This window comes from Scatophagus argus, chromosome 11, assembly GCF_020382885.2.
Source record: "Scatophagus argus isolate fScaArg1 chromosome 11, fScaArg1.pri, whole genome shotgun sequence".
Lineage (NCBI taxonomy): Eukaryota > Metazoa > Chordata > Actinopteri > Scatophagidae > Scatophagus > Scatophagus argus.
In genome coordinates, this window is record NC_058503.1 from 2894887 (window position 1) to 2922462 (window position 27576).

Sequence of the window (27576 nt, forward strand, 5' to 3'; positions counted from 1 at the left end):
CCCCAACCTTCCAGTGGTCTGTACGATTATGCCTCAGTCTCCATTTAAGTTTATCAGACACCTGTTTGGACATGGCCTCGAAAATGGCGTCAAGAGTCAGGTGCGGAAAAGAGAAAAAAGAAGAGAAAGCGAGATGATGCTCACGCGTCGCAAGTAAGACAATGTTTTGAATAAAAATGTTTATTTTGTAGCCCTTGCATGCATGTCTATGCTCATGCCAGGCAATACTGCTACTACCGTCAGCAAACTTTATGTTAGCTCCTGCTAGCCATGTTCAGACTGTGTTAACAAGTGTTGCAAATGATTGATGCTGGCTAGCTAGTTTACGTTGTGGATATGGATATGGATTATTGAAAGCAATTAATCATGATCACTGGACTGTTTTCAGTTAACGTTAGCAATCGGTGGATAAGACTAGCAACCTTTCCTCAGGTTGCTAGCTAGCTATGCGATTTCTGATTAAGCTTAACTTGGGGCTTACTACCGTCAGAGGTGCAGTCAGGTGTCGTTACCCTATTAGCCAAATTTACTTCGCATGATACTGCATGTCATGATATCTATAAAGACGCATATTTATTTATGCGGTTGCCCTCTCATTTATACGTAAACGGTTCTCGTCGGTTTTCAGGTTCATAGGTCAAGGGCGACATCTGTTGGTGAAAGTGTAGTATGAAAAGAATCAGTATTACAGTTTTGTTGAATTCCCCCCTTCGTATTCATATCAAATTATGTTCAGAATTTTATATTGTCCCTCTATAAATGGAGTTTTGAATTTTGAAATGTAACAGTGATTTACACGTAGGCCTACATAAACCTAATTAATATATGCAGACTTTTTTGTACTATGGTTTAAAACTGTATATAAGTAGAATCCCTGAATATTTTGTCTTTTATTTTTGAATGCAGGGTCAGTGCTTAAATATGTGCAAGGAGGAACTCAAGACCAGGAGGTAAATTTAGATAATCAGCCATCCACCAGCAGTTCAAGCCCACAACATCAACCACCAACCAGCTGGAGTGCAGGTGAGATATGCGCTCTCTTATTAACTCCTGTCAGTAGCCTTGCTGCTGCATTCTGGACCAACCGGAGACTCTTCTGACAGTTTTTAGAACATCCTGACAAAATAGAATTACAGTAGTCCAGCCTAGAAGAGATGAATGCATGGACCAACTTCTCAGCATCACTGAGAAAGGATGTTCCTTATTCTAACTATGCTACGGAGGTGAAAGAAGGCAGTCCTAGTGATATGTTTTATATGGGAATTGAAGAACAGGTCCTGGTCAACAATGACTTCAAGGTTCCTCACTGCTGTAACAGAGTTAAAGGTGATGCCATCCAGGGTGGCGGCCTGACTATTAGCTGTATATTCGCTGAGAAATAACATTTGTGAAGTGCACACAGTTTCATTACAGTCAACTCTGGTCATGATGTCATCATGGACAAAAGGAAAGAGGCAGTTTTTGGACAGCCTGAGGAAAAAAAAAATTAAAAAAAAGTTGAGAGCAGAGTGAAAAAGTGAAACATTGTGCACTGCATATAGTTATATGGATTTAATGAACCTTTGATGTGTGATCAACCACTGTCTGCATATATGATAGACATCTATTTACTGATTAATTTATTGGGTTTAATCTACTGTTCTCTATAACTGATATATATATGTGTGTGTGTATTGTGTATGTTCTTTATATATTGTTAGTCTGTCATAGTAGTCACACCCAGTGTCTCTATATACTGCACCGGGCCTATGTCTGCCTGGATGAGCCTGGTTGCTACGTGAGGATTATGTTTTTGGATTTTTCCAGCACACCTGTCATTTCATAAACTACAAATGTGGGCCCTTTTTCTGTAATGTGCATCAACAAAAAAACTGCAATCCTGTATTTGCAGATTAGGCACATGATTACACTGCAAAGCTGAACTTCTGTGCTTGTGAAAATTCTTCAGGGGAGGTTTTCTGGCACAAAAGAACATTTAAAGGGTCACAAAGAGTCTAATGCAAGACTGATAAAATGAAAAGAAATAATTCTACTCCTAACCATTTTATCTGTATTTTTTGGTTGTTTTTCATTTTTTACTTTCTAATTTAGTTCAAAATCATTATTGCGCTGCCCACAGGATGGATGTGCATTTTAATACAGTCTGAAGCTTGAAACAGGAAATCCACAAGGTGTATGTTTTATTAACATAATCATAAGAAAAGAACAAAGGAAACAAATCATGTTTCAGGGGACTTGCTGACATTATTGATTGTGCTTGTTTGTTTTTTCTTTTGCAGTACACACACAGAAAAACAATATCAACTACAACACTGTAACAAAGAACAACAAATGACACTAATTACCCAATAAACCAAATCTGTTATGTGTAATTAACACATATTGTAATTTCCTCAAGAAACCTCTGATCACCAAAGTAAAGTAATGGATCAAATTCAGTTCAGTATAATGATCCCAAGTAATTATCACTTCAAAAAATTAAAACAGTATCTGGGAAAATAAAATGAGAAGCAATAAAGCAGCCTTTTAATCTAAAAGAAACCCCAATTTGTTCAAGTTCTTTGTAATAAAGGGACAACACACAAAAAAAATAAAAAAATGTGATAAAACACCTGCCATTCCTGATGCTAGTTATCACATGATGTATGTCCTTTAAATCACTGGTTCTCAATGTGGGGTTCAGGCTCCAAAATGGACACCACAAAAAGGGGAATAATTTGTTTTGACTACAATTCCATCAAAAAGTAACACAATGACAGAATGTATGGAGCGAAGACTTAGAAGCTTTTCACTACAGCGTGTTTCATTCTAAATAACAAAGTACTTACATAAGTACTTACATAAAGCAAAGACGCGCGCATATCTATGTTTTTTCTTTTTTTGTTTATTTAGAAAAAAAACAAACAAAGATAATCCGATTCCCTCAAAAAAAGCTTTCATGTTGTCTTCCTCTTCCCTCAGTCATGTTGGCCTGCTCAGTGAACCAGTAAAGGGGCAGCAGTTCTTTGCAGGCTCAGACCCTTGAGAGGTGAGAAAGGAGGGAGGCCCTCATAGCCCAGCAGCTGACGGGTGGCCGACTCCCAGCTCAAACCGAACTCCAGGCGGCTGTAGACGCATGGGTAATGCTGGTCAGCCCAGCAAACCCAGCTCACCGCTTTCTTCACCTCCTCCCACCTCTCAGGCCTGGAAGAAAGAGGAAGTTGTAACCAAAGAGGTACCTAATGAGGTAAGAGTAACTACAAAAGCTGACAAAATCATCCAGAGCAGAGAACTTTTCAATAAATTGTGAAACTTTCACAACTGAGAAACAGAAGTTAAACTAGGCAAGTCTGATTTTTGTCCTTCAGAAGACACTGGGTGTTTAAGGAGCTGTTTAAATAAAGTTCTGATACGCGTATGGATTGCTTCCTCTTACAGATTATTTCCTCTTCTGACAAAGGAAGCCTTGACGCTCAGTTCTTCATAGTTCATCATACCTTGCGTTTCTGAGTGATTTTTAATATCTCCTGTCAGATGCAAACCAACTTATGATAGAATTTAAGTAAAGCTTTTGTCCTGATTTGCATATGCATTTCAGTTGCAGCATTTGCCTTCAAGTTCATACTCAGTTGATGTCATTTCACAAATACCCAAAACGGTTAAAACACTTGTCTGGCTTTCCACAGACCTGTGCTGAGAGGAGTCATCCAGGCAGAACAGGGTGCGGAGCAGTTTGCCTTCTTCCATCTCCTCCACCCTCAGCAGCTGCAGAACCAAGAGAGTCGCCACCAACCTCAGTATGTCTGCATGGGCCCTCACACCTACGCCACACATATGTGCACATACACAATCACACACACACACACACACACACACACACACACACACCCATGCGCCTCATTATGAATAGTTTTAAATTCATTTACATGCATTCAATGCATACATCACTGTTTTATGTTTAAATGAAAAGTAACTTTACATGAGAGATTATTTGTCAGTTACGAGCATGATTATAGTTGTTGGTTATAGTATGGAATTACTGATGCCTTAGACTGTTGCTAGTAAGCATGATCATTAGAATCTGGTTGGCCATAAGTGGATATCAGCAAGTAAATCAGCTAATGGATATTTCCTGCTCTTAAGTATCATTATTATGTCAATCTTTCAGTTATTATGCCCATATTATTATATCAGCTGACCTCTAAGTAAGTACTAGGTTTGGGTAAAAGGAGAGGTGAACCTTTCAGCTTTAAGCGAGACAAACAACTTCACCGACATCTTCATTTAAGTCATTGGCTAGTTGGATAATGGATTGGATAATTTATTAATGGTTGTTATTGGAGATAACTGGGCTTTTTTTACTGTCTTGGACGATATTAGCTGAGAATTTTGGCGCATGAGAACACTCTGCCATTGACTTCATCCAAAATTCCTTACAAAGATGCTACTTAGAAAGCTAAAACAACATGTGAGACTTAGTATGTCTGAAACCTTAGTATAAACTAACAGTACAGGATATGTATAATATTGATAGGTAAATATTAGTGTAAGCAAATACTGCGGTAGTGATAACAATAACATCATAACAGGCAATGCCAGCTTTTATGAATAAGGCAGACCAGATGCTGCAATGGCATAATGGTGCCATCTACTGTTTGTTAATGTGTTCTGACAGTCACTCTGATAGTTCTTATCTAGGTTGAGTGAAGTGTGCAAAACATATTTGGTGCCTTATTTTTTATATAAAAAAAAAATGTCAAAACAGAAATTTTCACCTGAACATGATGTAATTGAATCTCCCCAGCAGTATAAACATTACACTACTCAGACCAACCTTCTCTTTGAATCCTGTTTACACGCTTAAGTAATGTAATAGAGAACATGTAATGCTTGTATTTGTTTACTTTTAAGTAAAATATTACATATATCTTGTAATGGAGCAATTTTACACAATGGTCCATTTACTTAAGCTAATGATGTGAACATCTTCACTGTATAACCCCTATCGTGTACTCCCAGAAAGATGTCAGAATTCAAAATAATCTGAAATAACAGATATTTCCACTCTGATGGCCTGAAACAGGTTCTGAGAGTTCTCACCCAGAGAACAGATCCCCTTGCTTTTCAGGAACACATTGGCAAAGAGGTCTACATTGACATTTATGAGATGTCCCAGTTCTGTGGTTAACTCCCAGTAGCCCTCCTGCAACACAAAGACAAAATTATTCTTTTTCATTATACAAAGTGGAAAGAACTTGATGCGACCAAAATTTTGATGTCAGACTTCCCCTGGACCTCCAGTAAACACAATAATTAACACTGATAAGTTGCTTTGGACAAAGGCATATAGAAAATGAATGTAATGTAACACAAGAGAATACAAATGAACTTTCAGACAATGGTAGAACTTTACAAAAATATTGTGAAAATTGAAGCAAAGCACTTGCTTTGGTAACTCAAAGTAGCTCTGGTCAGAGACGTACGCTGTCAAAACACATCACTTAAACTCACACACAACACTGTAACTTTATCATGTCTTACTGAATGCTGCATCTGGAAAACCTTCAACCATCTGAGCTTCAGTGCTTCAGGACCTGCTGACCTGAAACAACATGATAAAAGCAGGATGCTCTTAATGTATACTGACAACAGTGTGACAGCTATTCTTTATTAAAAACACATATACATACATATAAACACATACTTCGCTGACTTTCTCTTACTTAGATAGATGCAATAACTTTCAGTCCACTAGTGAGATAATATACATGTGATTTAGTCTAGTAGTTTTCATTTCATCAACCAAAACTTTGCTACAATTAAGTAGAGCTTTTTGGCAACAACTGTCTTACAAGAGCTATTATTAGGGTTTTCTACATTGAAGTTTATCTAAAATTAGGTATTTGGGACTCACTTGAAGGATTTATGAACTGATAGTGATGAAGACATAGAAAACATCCCGGATCCAAGACGTAGTCTAGTTGGTGGGATCGCCTTCTTTAGAAGAAGATCACTTCCTTCTTGCAGCCTCTGCTTTCCCAAAAAACCAAAATCAGTTGGAGTGCCAGGTTCCATTTGAGAAGGTGATTCCAATGTTGTAGGATATTCTGCACTGACTTCATAGCTACTGAAACCAATATTCCTCTGTCGCAGTTGCTGAACTGCTGGGATGGCTTCAAAAGAGCAGGTTCCACTTTCATGAGCGGTGGTCACAGAGGCCTGAGATGCTTTTTTTTGTCTTCTGCCCTTTGCTGTTGGGAGAAAAGGAGTCCCTCCCATTTCACGAGGATGATCAGACAACTGAGGCATCTCTAAAGCAGGTTTATCAGTGATTAGTTTCTCATCTATGACCGCTCTGTGAATTCTGTGAGGCTGAAAGATGGCTCGGCTGCCACAAACGATAGGCTCTAATGTTGGTGTTGGAGCTTCTAAGGTAGAAGAAAGTGTGGAACCATATGTCATAGCATTAGAGAAAGGATGAGGTGGAGGAGGAGGGACTGAAGAGGTCAAAACTTGGTCATGTCCGAACAGACTGCTGCCTGGAGGAGGAGGAGGAGGAGGAGGAGGTGCTGGAGAGGCTAAACCTAAGATCTGTCCGAACGGACTGCTGCCTGGAGGAGGAGGAGGAGGTGCTGGAGAGGCTAAACCTAAGATCTGTCTGAACGGACTGCTGCCTGGAGGAGGAGGAGGAGGAGGAGGTGCTGGAGAGGCTAAACCTAAGCTCTGTCCGAACGGTCTGCTGCCTGGAGGAGGAGGAGGTGCTGGAGGAGGAGGAGGAGGAGGAGGAGGTGCTGGAGAGGCTAAACCTAAGATCTGTCCGAACGGTCTGCTGCCTGGAGGAGGAGGAGGAGCAGGAGGAGGAGGAGGAGGAGGAGGAGGTGCTGGAGAGGCTAAACCTAAGATCTGTCCGAACGGTCTGCTGCCTGGAGGAGGAGGAGGAGGAGGAGGTGCTGGAGAGGCTAAACCTAAGATCTGTCTGAACGGACTGCTGCCTGGAGGAGGAGGAGGAGGAGGAGGAGGTGCTGGAGAGGCTAAACCTAAGATCTGTCCGAACGGTCTGCTGCCTGGAGGAGGAGGAGGAGGAGGAGGTGCTGGAGAGGCTAAACCTAAGATCTGTCTGAACGGACTGCTGCCTGGAGGAGGAGGAGGAGGAGGAGGTGCTGGAGAGGCTAAACCTAAGCTCTGTCCGAACAGACTGCTGCCTGTAGGAGGAGGAGGAGGTGCTGGAGAGGCTAAACCTAAGCTCTGTCCGAACAAACTGCTGCCTGTAGGAGGAGGAGGAGGTGCTGGAGAGGCTAAACCTACGCTCTGTCCGAACAAACTGCTGCCTAGAGGAGGAGGAGGAGGTGCTGTAGAGGCTAAACCTAAGCTCTGTCCGAACAAACTGCTGCCTGTAGGAGGAGGAGGAGGTGCTGGAGAGGCTAAACCTACGCTCTGTCCGAACAGACTGCTGCCTGGAGGAGGAGGAGGTGCTGGAGAGGCTAAACCTAAGCTCTGTCCGAACAGACTGCTGCCTAGAGGAGGAGAAAGAGGTGCTGGAGAGGCTAAACCAAAGCCTTGTCCGAACAAACTGCTGCCTAGAGGAGGAGGAGGAGGTGCTGGAGAGGCTAAACCAAAGCCCTGTCCGAACAGACTGCTGCCTGGAGGAGGAGGAGGAGGTGCTGGAGAGGCTAAACCTAATCTCTGTCTGAGTAGACGGCTTCCTGGAGGAGGAGGAGGTGCTGGAGAAGTAAAACCAAAGCCCCTTATGCGTAGACGTCTGCCTGGAGGAGGAGGAGGAGGTGCTGGAGAGGCTAAATCTGAGCTCTGTCTGACCAGACTGCTGCCTGGAGGAGGAGGGGGAGGGGCTGGAGAGACTAAACCAAAGCCCCGCATGAGTGGACGCCTGCCTGGAGGAGGAGGAGGGGCTGGAGAGGCTAAACCTGAGCTCCGTTCGAGTAGTCTGCCACCTGGAGGAGAAGGAGGTGCTGCAGAGGCTGAAATTAAGCTCTGTCTGAACAGACCGCTGCCTGAAGGAGGAGGAGGAAGAGAACAGGAAACTTCCCTAAGGGCACTGTAATCCAAGCTAGATGTCCATCCTGCCGAACATTCCACCGTTTCATCAAGTGAATAAGTGGGACTCTACACATAGAGAGAAAACAAAAGATAGCAAAAAAGGAGTCAGATTTTTTTCTCACAAATTAAGTGAAAGTGAAAGTGACATATTTTGTCATTGGAGGGAACTCACTCCAACGAAATTCGTGCTCTGCATTTAACCCACCCAAGTGACGTGCACACACACACAGCAAACCCGGGGCAGTGGGCGACCGCGTGCAGCGCCCGGGGAGCAGTTTTAAACCCGACTAGAAGTTCATTACATTTCACACACAAAAACCTGTTTTTTGAAAAATTCTGTTAAGCAAACTTTTGATGCTGTTAAAAACAGTCCCTGAGAGGTTTTATAATAATGGCCTACATCTGCTGTCAAAACGGCATTCTTTTTAAGCAGAAATAACTGTTATCAATAACTTTAAATATCAATATTAAACTGGCCACAGAAAATGTCTCCAACAGCGTGCATTGTCATGCTTCAACAATTCATATTCGTGTGATACCACGCAAGGATATGTGTTGCTAATTTAGTTTAGTTTTGAGCTATGTAATGTTATTGATACTACATAAAACATGGCAGCTTTATCTAAAAATGCATTTTTGTCCCTCCAAAATAGCAAGTATGAAGCTGCAGTGTGTATGAGAAGGGACTAACCATGAATGAAGATAGAGACATTAAGGCCTCCCCTCTAGCAACACTGATTTCACCCAGACATTCATGTATGTCCGGTAAACCATTACCACACCACTCCTCCTCCATGTCGTCCTCCTTTAACAGACAAACAAATGACGCGCATTTAAGTGGCAGTTAGTAAATTTAATCTTTACTTCTCCCAGTGACACCACGCACAGTGCTTACCATCATACTGTCATAGCTACCGGTATATCGTTCTTCCTCTCCGCTGTCCAGAGGAGTGATCCAGCTGACATAGGGGAGGAAGTCCACATCTTCCTCTGCAATCAACTTGGGGATGTCTGTGAAACCCTCTGTTTGTTCTGAATCCTAAAACAAGGTAGATGAGTTTGTTTTGGCTGGGAGATACGAAACAGAGCGTTACAGTAAGTATCTGAGCAGCTACCAGAAGGGATGACACATAATACAAATATGAGAAAGGCTCAGATTTACACAAACCCTTTCCTCAATGGCCACAAAGCTGGTGAACTGAGATAGGATGGAGAACTCTTTGCTTAAGTCAATAATAAAGTGCTTCAGCTCCGCTTTCTTCCCCTGGAAAAGCAACAAATGCGCCATGTTAAACATGTGGCGCTCAGACTGGATGTCCAAACCAAGGTGGCCCTGCTCAATGGCACAAACAAACACACCTCATGTTCAGCTTCGTTGATGTCCAGGCTTCCGTCTTCATAATCCCTGATGAGGGCCCTTGCTGTAAGCTTGTGAAGAAACTGGACACACACACATATTCATCCCCTCATCATCGTCATTACAATGACAACCATCACCCTGCATTTAGTATCTGCAGGTATGGAAGTTATGACTTGTGGGAGACAGCATTAACAGTTCAAGGAAAAATACATTTTCCTCTTACCTGTAGTGCTATTTATCCATCTAGATTGTTTTGGTGTGAGTTGCAGAGTTTTGGACATGTCTGCCTTCTTTTTAATATAATGAAAGTAGATGGAACTTAGCTTGTGGTGTCTCTTTCCAGCTGAGTTAGGGATACTGATGGAGAGAGACTTGTATTCATGACAGGGCAGAGTGTAAACATTAATGATGTCCTCCTTAAATGAGTTGTAACGTCAGTGAGCTTTGTAAGCTCAATTAGCCAGCCTCTCATCCATAGCTGGATGCACACTTGCTTCTGGTCGATAATGCAGAAAACACAGAAAAACAGTTGCAACATGAAACCGCAACAGCAGCTCACACCAAACTGATCTAGATAGACAAAAGCAAAAATGTATTTTTTTGATTCTGGTGTAAATTGTCCCTTTAACAAAGGCATCCATCAACTGACATTAAATAAATAAAGCCAATACTGTTTTGACTGCTGAGTGTGAATGGCTGTGTTCTTACTGTGCCTCTGGTCTTCTGCAGCACACTGGTTGATACCATCGTTTTGAGCTCCTGACCACCCAGGTTTCCAAGGAGAGTGGCCTGTGGTGTCACGATGTTTATCAAGGAAATGCGTCAAAAACCTACTGGTTTATGGCTTCTTAGATATGTACAACTGTAAGTTTCAGGCTTTTATGTTTTTTGACTACTGGTTGAAGAAAACAAGTAATTTGAAGCTGAAATTTGCTTGTAAGTTTTCTCCTGCTTTATTGTGAATTGTTTTTTTTTTTTTATGAATTTTGCTCTTTTCTTGGACCTCACTGGATTTGTTTTCCTCGTTGGACTGCTTTATCTGGATTTGATCCTTGCCTGCCTCCACCCAATAGTAATCCTCTTGTACTGTTATGTGTTTGCATGAAATTACTGAACTGCACCAACTCTGCCACTGTGTCTGCATTTGGGATGAATTCCTCATGTTGTCTGGTACCTCGCATTCACAATTGTGACATAAACAATTAACCAAATAAATAAACTGACAGATAAATTGATTAATGGTACATATAATAAACATGATTTCCAGTCCTATTAGATCCAGGATAATATACATACTAGCAAATAACACAACATAAAAATATCTCCAAGCAACAGTTGAGCTGTAATTCAGTTTGCAATCTGTATAAACTGTGTACCTGAGTACAGTGAGGCACAAAGCCGTATACCAGGGTGTGACAGTCATTGAACAGAGCATGTAGCTGCTTGGGGGCTTGCACAGGAGGGGGCGCTGTGGGGTTGAACTGCTGCCACTTTACTGACACTGAACTGCAGCCTGGTGACACCATACGCTTCACTTGACATGCTACCTGTGGCCAAAATGGACAAAACAAAGTTTAAACAGATGAATCAAGGTTACTTCATTTTACATAAAAGTGTCAATTTATGACATTTAAAAATGGACTGGAAAGATCTTCTTGGGAACACAGACTTTGTCTTGAGTCTTGCTGGATGAACTTTGACAGTTGCATAAACTACAACTAATGAACTTCTTTCTAAAATCCAAAACTCTTTCGGCCATGTGAAGCATATAAATATTGGTTATTGGAAAAATCCATAGTGTGCATGTCTAACAAATGTGATAAAACATGACTTGTCATGCACTGTGTCTCACTGAAATTGCACTGAATGTACTTAATCTGAAGGTACAATAGTATAATAGTTGTATTTTAATTAAATATTGGATTTAATTTTTATTCCAGCATAATTTATAGATAAATGAGGGCATGAAAATGATTGAAAACAATTTGATTCCTGCCACTTCACACAATAATTAATAGCAGAATCCTAAAATACAAATATACATGACTGTGTGTGACTGATTAAGGACAATCGGTCTCACCTTCTCTGCCCAGTTGTGTTTGGATTTTGTGTCAAAGAATTCGAAGGCTCCACCCCCCGCCTGGGCCAGGGCTCTCAGCATGTGGCGATTAGCTGTTGGGCTGAAATGACAGCATTAAAAACACACCTTCACAAAGTTTGTCATGAAAAAGAAGCTCACTGTGCAGAGCATGGCAGCTACCACAAATGCTAGTGTAGACAAACGCTGTATATAAACATGTTTGTCATTGGAACAATAAGATAATACAATATTTTTGTGGTTTAGGGCCACATTGGCAGTTCAACAAAATCACAAGAGTACCTTTAACTGACAAAATCAAAAGTCAATATCCTCACACTCCCCGTGACCTATGACCCATTCAGACCTGAGGCCGGAGGTGAAGAGGCGGCTGTGCTGAGCGTTGTCTCTGAGCAGCTGCAAGGTGAGCTCTGCGTTCTGGATGTGGCCGTCTGAAAGCAGCAGCAGGTTCCTGACGCCGTGGGTTGGAGGCAGCAGGCTGAGAGCTCGCAGGGGCCGCCACAGCTCAGTGCTGCCCCCTACTGGAGAGAGGCGCTGATAAGAGAGAGGCAAACTTTTCAGAACACACAGGTACACGTTGTGTTCATGTCGCATGGTCATGTTCATGGTTTCCAGACTTCAGCCAGACATTGCGTGCAAAGGATTTTCATTATGTTAGTTTGTCCCATAATTTATGAGCCACCAACAATGGGGGTGGGTGTATAAAAATAGCTGTAATTCATAAATGGTTAATGCCACACTTTTGTCAACCCCCCTGAATTAAAGCTAAAAGTCTTCACTATGCATATATATATATATATATATATATACACACACACACACATACATGTGTACATCAATCGATCAACAAGAAAATCAAAAGTCAATGAGAAAAATAGACTCAAAACATGAAACACTTCAGGTCACGTTATGCCTGTCAGACACAGACAAAAGTGAGGGAAGAGATCAGGCTCCAGTGCAGAGAGCTAAAATGGGGGGGAATCTGTTGATCTGTTGTGTCTGAGTAAAAAACACAAAACTGAGATGTAAGGTGTCAGATCCATGGAAAAAAGATGACAAACTGGTTTTAAATTAAAGATTTTAAGTTCAATCATGCTTGTTAATGTGGCTAAGCAGGCAGACATGTCACTCTACCAGAAACTCCTCTAAATGCACTTTCGATCCAGACCTTTTTTTTAAACATCTTAGCTCTTCAGTGATCATTAATATACATATCATCAACATACTGTATAATTATATAAGACATACATCTATCAATATATACACATAGTATGAAAGAATGATAACTAATTAGATCAGAACTCACCTTTATGAAGCTTTCAGCCGCCTGATAAGCTTCAACAAGAGGCTGTGCTGTCAGGAAAGCTTCGGTGTGATCTGACAGACACACAACACAACAAAAGTCAGGGAAATGAGCATTGTAGTCAGTTTCTTTTGCATAATATTTAATAAGATGATGACAGCTTGACAGGTTTAACATATAAACAGTGTTTGGTTCATTAAGAATAAGCTTTAATGAAAATGAGAAGGGGAGTAGACTTCATTCCAGGTACAGTGAAGTCAACTCTCCTTCAGGTATTCCTGCACTTGTCCTGTTTTGGGTTTTCATTTAACTGCTTCCTGTTTTTTGTTGTTTTTGATGAACTTTTCACCCTTGCGTGTAATGTTTTGTTTTACTTAAAACTCCCTTGTCAGTTTGCTGGTTTGTCTTAGCACCATGTGTCAAGCGTGGCAGCTTGTTCCTAGCGTTTCTAATTCTGGATCTTATTTCCCTGGATTTTTACTTTCGCCTGCTCCCTGTGGCTATTGTTTTCCTGTTTGGACTGCTTCGTTCAATTTTGACTCTTACCTTTGACACTCTTTGCCTCTACCACCTGTAGGCCTATCAGTCCATTTGCATGTTCATTATTAAATGTTAAAATTATATATAAAGTGTGTAAAGCTCTGCCTTCAGTGCAGGGATCTGGGTCCAATTCCCCATGTTCTCTGGTGCCTCCACAAGCATGACAGTACTAATGAGAATAATCTTAACTTCACATGAAGTTTACGACACTGAGCCAAGGTGAGATCAAGGTCTGAAACTCTCGTTTGTAAAAGTGTAAAACAGATAACCAAAAATGGTTTATCATGGTATATAATAGTTTTATTCCATAGTGTACAGTTCTTTCTTATTTTTTTATTTACCTTATATTTTTATGTATTTTTTTGTTTCATGCAGTCAAATGAATTCCTTTCACTTTAATTTCATTTCGATGGTGAGACCGTTTCATTTTGTCCCATGTTGCCAACTTGAGCTTTGCGTCCCTTGGTTTTTATCATTCAAAAATTTAAAATGATAAAACTGACCTGTGCCAAACAGAACAACATTGAGTCTATGGTTGCGGTCGAGGGTTTTGAGGACCTGCAGGGCGATTCTCTGTGCCATGCGCAGAGACTCTCCCTTCATGGACTCAGATGTGTCCAGCAACAAGACAATTTCATCGGGTGCCGAAGTGGAGTTGACGTCAAATTTTGGATAGAAAACCAACATGCAGGCCTAGGGGAGAGAGAGAGAGAGAGAGAGAGATGGTTACACAAAAAGTAGAGGACGGAAAGAGAGAGAGGGAGACAGACAAACAGACAGAAGGACCTGGCTGTCCTTGTCAGGGTGATCCTCCACCCACATCCTGGGAAGGTGGACTTCAGACAGAGTGACTGACAGCTGGAAACCTTCTGGACCCATGACCTCTCCTGGCAGCACGCTCACCACTGCCTTACACTGTGTTCTCTATGGAATCACACACAGAAGAAGACAAAGGGTGAGAAAATAGGAAATGGAATAAATCCAATCCATCCAATCCAATAATGACTGCTTTTCTTTACAGATTACACAATCAAACACGGGTTATAAGGGACAGACACATTATCAGCCTGGCCGATTTATTCAGCAAATTCAGTATTTGTACGATTATTGGTATTGACTTTTTTGTCCAATTGCAGAAAACATAAATTCCTTTAAAACTAAATGTAATTTTAATTGATTTTTTAAATCTAATTTAACAATTTAGTAATAATAGAGAGATAACAGTATTTATATTTTATATTAATAAGTAACTAGTAACTGTAAGTATAAAAATATGTGATAAATGTAGTGGAGTAAAAACTACAGTATTTGAAAAAAAATGGAAATACTTAAGTCAGCTACAAGTATCTCAAAACTGTACTTAAGTGTAGTACTTAATCCAGATGTTTCGGCTTCACTTTTGGGGAGCTCTCATGTCACCCATCTTTATATACAGTTAATGGTAGGAACAAACTGAGACAGAGGACATAAGTGACAACCATGAATCTGCATATGAGAACACCCAAGTCACCTTAATCTTGACTTTGTGAGTGATACACTTCAGGCTGCTGATTTCATAGGGCATCTCAACTGACATGTCCAGGGTGAACTCCCTGAGGAAAAGAAATAACACACTGAATAGGGCCTTACATTTGTGTGTGTGTATGTGTCCATTGCAACAGCAGATGAACAACACATTTTTCAATATAAATGTTTTACTTAACAAATGACAAACAAACCTCTTAACAAAACTGTAATTAATTATTCTGTTGTGGATCAGCTAGTCAACCACACTATACTGAACATTTAGCACCAAAGACAGAGTCAGATTTCAGGAAATAGTCACAGCGCATAATGTGGCTCACCTCAAGCTTGCTGCCGTATCAGTCACACACACCTTCTCCACAGAGACCTGTTGAGCAATGGAAATCAGACAAAATACATTTTACATTCAATGCTGAGCCTTTCACATGCTATGCTATGCTTTGGCTCATTTAGGGGCCCAGACTCTCCTTACTTGTGTGGTCTGGTTGAGTGCTGCACTCTCCTGCCATGGAGCCACACTCCCAGGCAGGGAGAAGAGGATGTTCCCATCGCTGACAACCAGCTCAGACACAAAGGTAACTTTAATGAGAACAGTTGCACCAGGAGGAAGATTGCCCACACTGATGGTGAACACATCCTGCAGGAAGCACAAAAATGACATCACAACCTGTGTACCAATAGATACCAATCTCAGAGCTGGAGCTCCTCTACAGTTTGGATCAGAAGCTAAAGGTTGTGCTGTTTAGAAAACTGATTTTATAATCTACATCTTAAATCAGTTTGCTTTTAATTGTGGGGTCAACATTGGCTGAATGGCTTGGATTCATGCATCTGATATCTACCATTGCCAAAACTATAAGATTGTCACATTATCCAGGAAACTTCTGTGTTTCTATGCTAAGCAATACTGAAAACACTGCTGAAAGAAAAAACTGAAACTGGAATACAGAATGCATATAGTTGCATATCAATGAGATGCTGTGAAAATGTGTTACAAATATTCTGGCATACTGGACTGATCAGTCAGGTATTTCAGAACTGTTTAGGGGGTGGACATACAGGAGCGTCCTGATCCATGAGGTAGGCTCCGTGGCCTTTCTCAATAGCCTGCTTGTACTCCTTGCGAGCCTTCTCTTTCTCCTTCACCTGAAATGCAAACAAACACACACACAAAAAACAAACACGTTACATCAGTTTAACAAATGGGCCGTAAGAGTTAGTTTTATCCTGTGAGATTTGCTGTCCAAAGGATTCGATCACCAGCTAAGAATATATCCAATCACCAGTCTGTTTGCCCACAAGCAATAAAGACAAGAAAAACACCCCAGTGATTAATATGGCATCACTATTGTACTATACATCTGGTGTGACAAAAAAGATGAGTACTCCAATGCCAAGGTTTGAATCTTATATAAAAATATCAAACTTTTCTGTTTCATTCCTCTGTGTCATTTAGTTAGGTTACCTGTCCCACCACATGCTTTCCATTGATGAAAGCTTCGAACCCACACACTGCTGCAGAATCAGCCAACGGGAAGACATACTTTGCCTCAATGGGCACAGAGCTCAGGTTGGTGTATTTTTGGAAAATGATGACCTAAAATAGGGCAGAGGACAAGACAGGATTTAACGACAGAGGAAAGACTGTTTTATTTGAGATATGAGCCAGTAAACTCAACAGTCCATGAAAGATGAAAGGATGAAATCAAAACAAACCACTCATCAGATCAATGAGCTGTAATCAGAGAATTGAAAAACCTTCACCTGAGAGAGGAGATCCATCAGTTTGCATTTTACATGGACAGCCTGTAGAGGGAGCTGCTGACCAGAGCTGTCCAACAGTCCGGCTGTCACATCCTCCAGTGGGTTCTTAATGCTTTCAACACCGCTGACCTCCAAAGGAAGCTCTGCACACACAGTGAATAAACCCAAATATTTTATGAAATAAAACCGTAATTCAAACCAGTCTGCATTACTGAAGTAAATCTCACTGATACAACATAAAGAGCAACTAAACTCTAGAGTCGTGACTTAACTTCCGCTATCCATGAAATTCAAAAAAATGTGTCTAGAAGGGGTTGAAAAGCTGCACAACACAAAATGGAATGAAAATAAAACATGAAAATTTGTGTAGCAATATCAGATTTTCATGTTATTCAAACTGCTAACCTTAGGAGCAGAATGTTTTGGAAGATTTTGCAGGTGTCCAGTGCTCACCTTGGCCAGAAGAGGGCAGACCCGGCTCAGCTGAGGTCACAATGGCAGGACTGAACTCCTTCAGCTGGTCTCCCTCGACGCTGAACTGAATCACATATTTCAGTTTCACCTGATCAGGACTGTATACCACATACTCGTCATCCTGGAGTATAGAATTACACACATTAGTGTGCACGCAGGTACAGATATACTAACAAAGCTGAATAAAATACCATGCCAATAGTTTTGACAGAATATCTCCACATTAAAAGTATGACTGTATTTTAGGGATCACACTGGCTTCAGAGGATACTCACAGTTTTCAAAAACAGTCTCAAGTCATTTAGATATGACAACCAGAGGAGTAAAATCAATACACATTGTAACCTGACTTTGTCTTTAACAATTGGTGACACACCTACAGGGACAGGGACTTTGTGCTGCATTCACGGTCACTTCGAAAACTTTTGTATCTACGTCACTTTGTACGACAAGGCACATGGGCACCTACAGGGACTTCATGTTGCATTCATGTGCACCTCATAAACTCACAAACCGTTACTGGAATGGCAGCGAAGGTTGTTTAAAATGGAAAAGTGAACTTTGATTGTTTTGACTTTGGACGTGAGTACAAAGACCTAAGACTTACTTACACAGTTTCCTTAATTTGTTTCGATAGAATGCAACACAATTTTTAAGAGCATGTAAAACTAAATATATTTGAGATGCACACACATGATTTTATTCCATTGTTCGGCTTCTTTAGCGTGAAGTTTCAACTTAAAATTGTTTCCACAAGTATGGCACATAGCACAGGGTTATCATGACAATGTCAACTGATCAAACTGAGTTACATCTATGTCCCATGTTAGGAATTAGAATCAGATTAGGGAGACTTAATGTACATGTGTGTACATGAGTCTATTTCTATGTACACTCACACACTCCTACCTCAAACTCAGAGGGAGTTTTAGGGGTGCGGCGGACCCCGTGCACACTGTGGTGTCCCTCGGGAGCCTGGGTCAGAGTCATGTCTCTCTCGTGGACGTCCCTGCACTGTCCCAGTGCCACATCACACACCAACAGCAGCCGGGAGCCGTCTGCCACGCTGGGCCTGGAGTATTTCAAACTGGTGCTGTGGACGAACAATGTGGAGAACAAAAGACGCGCCCGCTAACATTACTGTGTTTTGTAGGTTCAGATGACGAAATAATGTAAATGTGAACTGCAGGGTCTCTGCTGCAGTATCATCTTTTTGAAATGAATGTTCACATATAAGCCACTGAAATAATTTTAAGATCATTTATGCTAAAATGCACAATTTTCATGGAACTTTGTAAACTTAAGATTTTTTTTACTAACTTGACAGAGTCACTGAAGTAGATTCCACTGCCCAGATTACCAGCATCTGTTCTCTCTATCCCATGATGCTCCACTCCAACACGGGGCAGCAGCAGACCGCTAAAGAGACAGTGAAAATACTCAGAAAATAAAACAAAATAAAAGCCCAAGTAGATCGCTCAGTTGTTTAGTTGAAGATATAGTCCTGCATCATGCAGTACCTGTCAAATGCACATACACACGCACAACACAGAATGACTGCACAAAATATTAGCTTATTTATACTGTATATACAGTATGTGAAGAAGGGAGCTACAGTGTCCATCAACCCTGTGGGGTGATTCCAGCAATTGCACTTTGACAAATCAGTTTAAGGGTAAACTCTTCTTTCCTTTTCCTCTCCTCTTTTACTGTCTAAATATTCCATACAGTATTTTCAGGGGCAGATATTTTTCAATTAATGAAACATGACATGACAATGACCATATATTTTATACTAAACGACAAGATGTTTTTATTAAGAAAATTTTAGTATTCAGGTTTATTTGTGTGTGTGTGTGTTTGATCTCACCGAGAGAGGAGTCCTACAAAGTTGCTGGGCCTGGAGGAATGGAGGAGGAGCTTAATGTTTCCAAGCTGACTCTTAAATGTCTGAAGCTCCACACCTCTGCACACACGCAGAACCTGTTGGATCTGAATGTTGCTGCAAAGCACACAGACTTGGCAAGTGAGGTTTTACACACACAAAACACTCATGTCACAGGTTTCAAAATCTGGGCATTCCGCAACATTTAGGACACTTGGAGGCCATTTACCCCTTCAACTACTGACTACCATTTCCAACTATTTCCCTATATTGCATTTAACTTTATACAACTGTTTGCGACATTACTCAAACAAGAGCACAAATAACACATGGCATGCATTTATATCTGCAGGTTTTAAGAATACGTGTGTGTGTGTGTGTTTTTGGGGATTAGAAGCATTCTGGATTCTGTTTCCCTGCAATGAATGCCAGACATGCAAGCGTTTTAGTTCCCTACCTGTCCTGCAGCAGAGCAGTCACATCCTGAAACTCAGAGCTGCTGGGTGGAACAGTCTCAATGCTGCACCTCAGAGCGCGGTACTTCCCCAGACTGGAAGGCACGGGGCTTCTCAGAGTCATCTCACTCACGTTCAGAACATCTCGGATTAACTTGACAGCAAGAAATGATCGTGTTCATGTTAGCCTGGACTTGCACAGGAGGCTGTGGGGACTTGGCTTTATTGATTAACTGTAGATATTTGCAGTCAAACAGTAAATGTGTGTCACTGCTCTACATACTATAACTGTTTCAAGCAAAATAAGACAAATTAGGTTTAAAGCTGGAGTGTGTGACTTTTACGTAAAGCCTGTCAACGCCAGATAACTCTCTCTTTATTACTAAACTCAACCAGAATTTTAAAATTTTCCTGCAGTGGCACACTGGGAGAAGTTTTACATACTATCAATATATATATACTATCAATGACTTCTAAGCCAGAGCTAAGCAACCACAGCAATGTTGTGTGGAGCAGGAGGAGCAACACACTGTGGGGTCCTGTGCAGATCGATGGGGTTTGTGTAATTAATCTCACTGCCAGAAGGAGGAGAAAACATTTTTGATTCACGTAATCCTTTAAATCAGGCATGTCCAAAGTCCGACCTGGGGGCCAATCATGGCCCGCGGTCAGATTTCATACGGCCCGCAGTTTCAGTCTTATAATGTATTATTTATGGCCCGCTAGCACTGTCAAACAAAATAAGCAAATCATAAATCTTTAAAATGTAATTCTTGGACTTATTTTACTTATTTTATTTAACTCTTGAATACGATTTGGTTATAACTGTTGATGTTATGTACCTGTAGATGTGACACAAACTGTTACTTTTTGAAAGATCTTGTAAAAGACGAGCAAAATTCACGTGTTTTAAACTTAAATGATAACAGACAACTTTGCATTACTTATAACTCCTCTTTAAAATGATCATGAGGCAAAGATATTTATCGAACTCATGGAAATTTAAGGTATTCCACACAGTTTATTTAATGTTATGTGACTCTCCAGATATGAATGAAAGTCAGAATCATGTTTTTAGAGTTGTTCACGTCTGCCTGTGTGACTTATATTTGGTTATGTTGCCATTTGAAAAACAAAGGGAATTGTGACAATGAAAATTTATAACAGTGTGTATTTGCATGTAACTCTTGTGGTTTAAAAAAATATTAGAAGGAACTATTGGCCCACGGGGATCACTTTATCAAATCTGGCTCTCTTTGTAAAAAGTTTGGACACCTCTGCTTTAAATGAATAGAGAACATAACAAACAATGCAGTAGTATAATAATAATATCATATTTCAATTTGAGCTAAACTGCCAACCCTTAGTGTGCTTAGTGTATTTCAGGAAATCATAGTTTATCAAACACACCATTCTACCTAGTAAGAGCATAACATCCATCCATCCATTTTCTATACCGCTTATCCGTCAGGGTCGCGGGGGAGCTGGAGCCTATCCCAGCTGACTACGGGCGAGAGGCGGGGTTCACCCTGGACTGGTCGCCAGTCAATCGCCTATAAAACACCCTTGGATGTTTTCACCTTCATTGCTTTTATAGATGGATCAAAGTCAAGATAATTTGTCTTTTCAAAAAAAAAAAAAAAGACAAAAACCTCTTTAATGTCAAAGTGAAAACAGATTCCCACAAAGTAATGTAAAAAAAAAAAAAAGACAATTATATAATGTAAAATAAATGATTACATGAATATGAATATATATATAATTTGTTCCTGGACGTGAAAAGGGCTGTTCATGTTTGTAAAGAAGAATGGAGTAAAACTGCAGTGTCCAGATGTACAAGCCTGACTGAGGCCTGAGGACTCAGTGCTGTGATTGGAGCCAAAGGTGCAGCTACTAAATACTGACTTGAAGGGGGAGAATATTTATGGCACCACTTATTTTACATTATACATTTTTCATTAATTGACATTACTTTGTAGAAATCTGCATTCGCTTTTCAAGTTTTTTTTTTTTTAATTTTTGTCAAAAAAAGCCAAATTATATTGACTGTGATTCCATTTATAAAAGCAATAACGGGGACTGAACCAGAAAAAAACCCACTCAACCCTATCCATATAAGCATTTATGTCTTTGTGTGTGTGCTTGTTCTGTGTTACCTGACAGAGGTCCAGGTTCTGAGAGATGAACTTGGCTTCAGGAGGTATACGAGCTCTGAGAGGGAGCAGGGTGTGAACCTCATCCAGCAGAGACACCACCTCAGTTCGATTTGACTCCCTCAGCTTCCTCTGAGCCTGAAGCAACAAGCCCTCCACCCTGCTCACCTACACACACACACACACACATAAACCAAGAATGGTGCATAACTGTAGATTAGGTTCATGATTAGACTGTCTTTCCTGTAATATGAAACAAAAAGGGGTTAATGGGACAGCAGAGGTTGCATTCAGTCGTTCCACAGCATATTGGGATTTAACAAAACAAGAACCTTACATCATTAAGGCTGAGCTTGTCGACCGATACTGTGAGGATGCTGCTAAGGCAGCCGAGGGCCTCAGTCCACAGCAGCTCCACAAACACACCCACTTTGTGTGATAAGGTTCCTGTGTTCAGCTTCTCCTCCAGCAGCAGCTGCCAGTCAAACAGGGCACATGTAAATCAACCGATACCTTCTTTAGATTCACAAAACTAGTACCGTATTTTTCGGACTATAAGTCGCTCCGGAGTGTAAGTCGCACCAGCCAAAAAATGCATAATTAAGAAGAAAAAAAACATATATAAGTCGCACTGGACTATAAGTCGCATTTTTGTGGGGAAATTTAAAATCAGAGACCAAGAAGAGATATTTCATCTTGAACGGTAAATTATAGTAATAACAATAGGTTAGAGAACAACGGGCTGAATGGGTGTCTGGTATGTTAATGTAACACAATAACAGATATTCAGATTATATAGACTATAACATAAACAACATAAGTTTACCAAACCCTGTTCCTCTAGCTGTGTCCACCTAGCTTTTAGCCCACGATTAGCTTTTTTGGTTTTCTTCATTGCAGTTAGAGTATCCTCTGCTTTTCGCGAGTCCCTCACAAGTTTCTCGCTAACTACAAACTTTCTTTCAGCTGCTCCATTACCGTTTTCGGCTGCATATTTCACTACTTGCAGCTTGTAATCTGCAGGGTATGATTTTCTTTTTGGGCCATTTGTGTTCAGTCTTTCTCAGTTGTCTTTCTCAATTTTTCGGTGGTACTGAAGCGTAGCAGATACTGGCACACCAGCCTAGAGCGCCCCCTCGCGACTGTCAGCGTGAACATGTGAAATTACCGTATATATTTTATTATACAAGTCGCACCTGAGTATAAGTCGCAGGACCAGCCAAACCATGAAAAAAGGTGCGACTTATAGTCCGAAAAATACGGTAACATCAAACTCCCACGGCTCCAGATAGCAAAATAACACAAAGTCCAGATCAAAATCATACTACGGTGTACCAGAAAAACCACTGTCAAATCAGAAGATAAAATGTGTGCAGATCATATTGCAAAAGTGACACACAATATATTATATTGCAAGACCCACCTCTCACAGATTTAATTCAAACACTGACGTTCTGCTACTTTAAATGATGGACCAGCTAGGCACAACATACCACAATGTTATAGTTAGTCATCTAGTTTCATTATATTCAACAGAATGGGGAATTATGGGCTGAACTGTCTCTTTAAGTTCATAGTAAAATTTAAAAGAAAATTCAGCTGCTTGAACATATAATGTAATGATAAAAAAATATTTCATTACGCTAAAAACTACAATGTCCACAACGCCTTGCAGCACCTCAGAGAACTGCATCCTCTCAGTTACATTGTGGTAACCTTTTCATAGCTGTTATTTATTTATCTTGCTGCCAGGAAACATTTCGACCATAATGTGCAGTGAGTGGGCGGGACCTGCTGGAGGGGGGCAGAGCCCAGGTTCTGGGCGTGAGGAGGGATGCTGCTCCTCAGCTGCAGACCAGCAGCAGGAAGGGTCTCTCTCAGGGCCTTGTACACCTCCAGAGCTTCCTCTGAGGTGCACACAAACACCAGCATGTCTCTCACCGCCACCTTCTGTTGGCACAAACACACATATTGTTTATATGTTTTTGCCCCCAATGTGCAAATTCTTCTGTTCAAGTCCGACTTGAGCCCCAAGTTTTGTTTAGCTGTACTAAAAAGTGATGACTCAGTAGAGAACTTATACTGGTTTCATTGAACAGATTAGTATTCCCTGACTGTCTAAATACTGTCTCAGAATAAAATATTAATATATAAATATATATTAATATATATATATATGTAGCAACATGAGACAAATGACCAAATAATTGAATGGATCATGAATCATCAGTGACAATACAGGTGTATAAAAAAACTAAATAAACAAATAGCCATTTCATTGCCACAACAAAAAGAGAAATAAGCTCTCGGCACTAAAAGGGATTATTGTTTCTTTTATCATGAACGACCTGCACACAGTGCTGGTAGAAAAAGTCACTGAACACATACCAACACATTTATCATAATGTTAATATATGTGCAGCTTTGGGGTGAAAAACTGATTGGAAATCTGTTTTTTTTTTATACTTCTTGCACTTTCCATATAATCGAACGTGGATATTGGACATGTGGATATCGAATGTGGATATTGCACAGGTTTCAACAGGTTTAAACAAGCTGTTCGCCCTTCCTCCAAGGGCGAACAGGCAGTTAAAACAGTAATGTGAGAGATATATTCAGTGTTTAGCCTCATTTATAATGCTGACTAAATGGCTTTTTGTTTGCTTTTAATATCAAGTTCACAAAAATGATTATATTTCCAAATTGCTAACACATCTATAAGGTGATCAATGACGAGCAATGCAATCAGCAATGCACAGCGGGCTTCATACCTTGGCTCCTACATCTTCCTTCCAGTACCTGACCACACGGTACTGCCATCCTTTCTCCCCTTTGAAACTCTGCAGCTCCAGCACACACCAAGTGTTGCTGTTTACCTTGAGATGAATGTATGTTATTAATAATAGTAATTGCAATACTACTGTAATAGCAGCAGTAGCCAGCTAAAAATAAATTGCAGCCTTACCTTTTCAAAGACTGAATACTTGGCCACTTGAAAATTATCCGGATATGGTGGAAGGTCAGAATCAGTTTCAGTATAAACTCTGTAGTGCAAAAAAATAAATAAATAAATATCACAGACATTTTATTTAGGAATACATTTTTCCACAGAAATGTTTAAATGTTAAATGACTTTTTTGAATCTCTTGTGGTATCTTTTCTCCAGCTGTTTCTACAACCATCTGCGTGTTGGTGAGCATCTTTGAACGGACAACACTGATGTGGAGGAAGAAAAATAGTCTTAAAATGATTGTTAGGATATGGGCTGCACATTCATGCCCTGCCTGAGTGTGTGAAAGCTATTCGTCCTTGACTGAGGAAGCAGGGAATGTTAGAAGAGAGAGACAGAGAGACAGAGAGAGAGAGAGAGAGAGAGAGAGAGAGAGAGAGAGAGAGAGAGGGAGGGAGGGAGAGAGAGAGAGAGAGAGAGAGAGAGGGAGGGAGGGAGGGAGGGGGAGAGAGAGAGGGAGGGAGGGAGGGAGAGAAAGAGACAGAGAGAGAGAGAGAGAGAGAGAGAGAGAGAGAGAGGGAGAGGGAAAAAATCTGGGCAAACTTTGCTCAAATGAGAATATTACAGTTCATGTGAATAATTAAAAAACACTCTCACTAACATCATACTACTATTGTGACATAAAGAAACAGGCTGCTAATCAGGTTAATAAAGACCTTTCCTCCTACTGTAACTGTGATGAAGTATCACACCAACTAATAAAACATTAATCAATAACTTTTAACTTTCTGTACAATTAATTCAATTCAAATCTGGACATGAAAAAATTGAGTTTTATATGACTTTACTTTGCATTCATAATTGCATTAAATATCAGACATCAACAGCCTTGATCTCTTAATATTGGCATCAGCCCCTAAAATAACCCAAAAAAAAACTCAAACATGTCTGCTGATATCTAGGACACATGTTAAGGCTGACGTGAGGATGCTCATTGTTCACACCTGTACTTTTCCAAGACGTTTCTGCTCCCCTCCAGAGTCTCAGCTTTCCGAGTCACAGGCTTGGCTGGGACTTTGGGTGGCTCAGCAAATGCTTTGCTCAGTGGTACTTTAGACACTACAACGCAAAGAGAACACACACACAAAAATGACCAATGGTATGGATTTAAGACCGAGTACACACAGCCACTGTAAGTAAGCTGACAGATGGATTCCTGCAAATACACTTCACAAAGCACTCATTGCACAAGACGACTACTGCTGAATACATTTCATAGAAAGTCTGAAAGGGCAACAAAGTACAGTAATAAATGCCCGATGAGCAAACACAATATAGTTAGTTTTGCTGATGGAGTGTGAAGTGTCATTTTAACTGGAATATCCACATATCAGTGTGGCAACAGAAGAGGCAGGAAAAAAAACTGAGTAAACAATGACTTGAAGACAAGAACTCATGACTTTTTCCTGCAGAAAAAAGGGAACAACTGACAGGAATCCTGAGTCACTGCGTTGGAACTGGGTGAGGTCTGAAATGAATGATTTGCATTTTACATTCACAAGCTGGAGCCTATCCCAGCTGGCTACGGGCGAGAGGCGGGGTTCACCCTGGACTGGAGTCGATCACAGGGCCAACACACAAAGAGAGACGACCGCACACACATTCTTCAACATTCAGTTTATGTTTAAGCTTGATTTACCAATTAAAAAGCAACAGGTTAAATCACCATCACTCCTACAACCCTGAAACCTGAAACTCCAGGATTAGGAAGACATTTTTTAGTTACCAAAATGAATACTACATGTTTTACATTGTTACTTCATTTAGCTGTGATGGAAGGTGACTCGCCGATTATGTTGTTAAACTTCATGAGTCTTGTCCATGTAAAATTGTTTGAGAACACTTTTAAATTACCGCCCATAAGATTAATACCTTGGTGTGAGACTGTACTTTGCTTCAATGTGGAGGCGGGAAAAGGGGGTGGAAAAGCCGAGGGAGGGGAAATATCCAGCTTGTACTCATCCACAGGCAGAAGAACTCCTCTCTCCAGACAGCTGTACACATAATCCACCCCGACCACGGGCGTCTGGTATTTTCGGATGCTACGCAGCCTGTTGGTGCTCAGGTTGGACACATCACTGGTGACTATCAGAGAGCACTGTGGGAAATGTGTGCAGAAATCAGGAAACAGGTTCTGATGTTTGATAGTGCATGCATTAGTGCCATACTGTGTCAATCATACCGGAGAAAGATATGTCGTTTTTTAATAAAAGATCTGATATTTGAAAGCTTGATATTTCTGCAAACAGGGTGATGCCAATCTAGCCTGTTACTAAAACACAAGCTGCAGTGGGGAGTGATCATCTGACCTGTTTATTGACAACAAAGCAAATGTTGCCTCCATTCTCTGTTACTGCTGACTTCAACTTCTTCTTCTCCTTGAAGAGCAAATCTTTCAGTTCTAACAGAACAGCGCACTTCTCAAACACAGCCATACCTGTAAGGAAAGGAGACACCCAAAGGATTTACTATAAAACCAAAGAGTGATGAAGTTTACATGTAAGGAAATGTTATTCTCACGCACACACACACACACACACACACGCGCGCGCTCACTGTTGGCAAACAAACACGGAAGCAATCTTCTCAAACAGGCTGCAAAAAGTGCACAGGCCACACTTCAACAACATAAGAAAGAAAGGTACAATGGAGAAACAATACAGTTACTTTCCATAGCCGTTGAAATGTATATTTTTCGTATAGCGACGAAATGAAGAGAAACATGTAAGAAATAACACAACAGAAAGTTAACAAAGTAGGCATAACTAGCTTAACATAATACAATAACAACTAATACCTGGCGTCATCTAGCGTAGCGATAAATTAGCACGCTCGGCTTCAGCTAACTGTAAACATCCAAACGGTGTCCCTCCAGAGGTCTGAACGTGCAGGCTCTCATGTGACGTATTGCAACACACAGACCTGTCGCTGTTACTTTTAGCAGGTTAGCGTAAAGCTAGCAGCTCAAAAGTGTCG

At 40.7% G+C, this 27576-nt stretch overlaps 1 protein-coding gene and 2 long non-coding RNA genes across 4 annotated transcripts; 2 read left to right on the forward strand and 1 right to left on the reverse strand.

The window, feature by feature from the left end:
- Positions 1-3797, forward strand: LOC124067009. Of its 2 annotated transcripts, XR_006844685.1 has the most exons (4): positions 1-153; positions 907-1023; positions 2962-3226; positions 3666-3797. It is a non-coding gene; the product is annotated as an uncharacterized LOC124067009 (long non-coding RNA). The 2 variants fall into 2 exon arrangements; XR_006844686.1 differs by lacking the exon at positions 907-1023.
- parp4 (poly (ADP-ribose) polymerase family, member 4) lies at positions 2164-27576 on the reverse strand. The gene is made up of 37 exons (XM_046403990.1): positions 27398-27576; positions 26910-27037; positions 26473-26698; positions 25545-25659; positions 24556-24634; positions 24362-24466; positions 23382-23540; positions 21928-22065; positions 21594-21758; positions 19440-19591; positions 18968-19099; positions 18418-18516; positions 18007-18190; positions 17077-17218; positions 16624-16766; positions 16325-16456; positions 15919-16005; positions 15332-15496; positions 15180-15226; positions 14846-14927; positions 14122-14259; positions 13839-14028; positions 12799-12869; positions 11839-12026; positions 11475-11574; positions 10771-10941; positions 10103-10183; positions 9394-9474; positions 9203-9298; positions 8930-9073; positions 8726-8839; positions 7113-8100; positions 5894-6518; positions 5521-5581; positions 5080-5182; positions 3668-3800; positions 2164-3183 (listed from the first exon to the last, which is right to left on the reverse strand). Exons 1-37 carry the CDS (start codon positions 27405-27407, stop codon positions 2976-2978), a joined length of 5982 nt encoding a protein of 1993 aa, XP_046259946.1. The 5' UTR covers positions 27408-27576; the 3' UTR covers positions 2164-2975.
- Positions 6512-7576, forward strand: LOC124067010. The gene is made up of 3 exons (XR_006844687.1): positions 6512-6737; positions 7134-7199; positions 7446-7576. It is a non-coding gene; the product is annotated as an uncharacterized LOC124067010 (long non-coding RNA).

Excerpts from the sequence above, each read along its gene's own strand:
- parp4 (XM_046403990.1), bottom strand. Across the intron at positions 26,699-26,909 it reads GCTTTGTTGTCAATAAACAG|TGCTCTCTGATAGTCACCAG; the intron begins GTCAGATGATCA and ends CATTTCCCACAG. Across the intron at positions 24,635-25,544 it reads AACGTCTTGGAAAAGTACAG|AGTTTATACTGAAACTGATT; the intron begins GTGTGAACAATG and ends TTTGCACTACAG.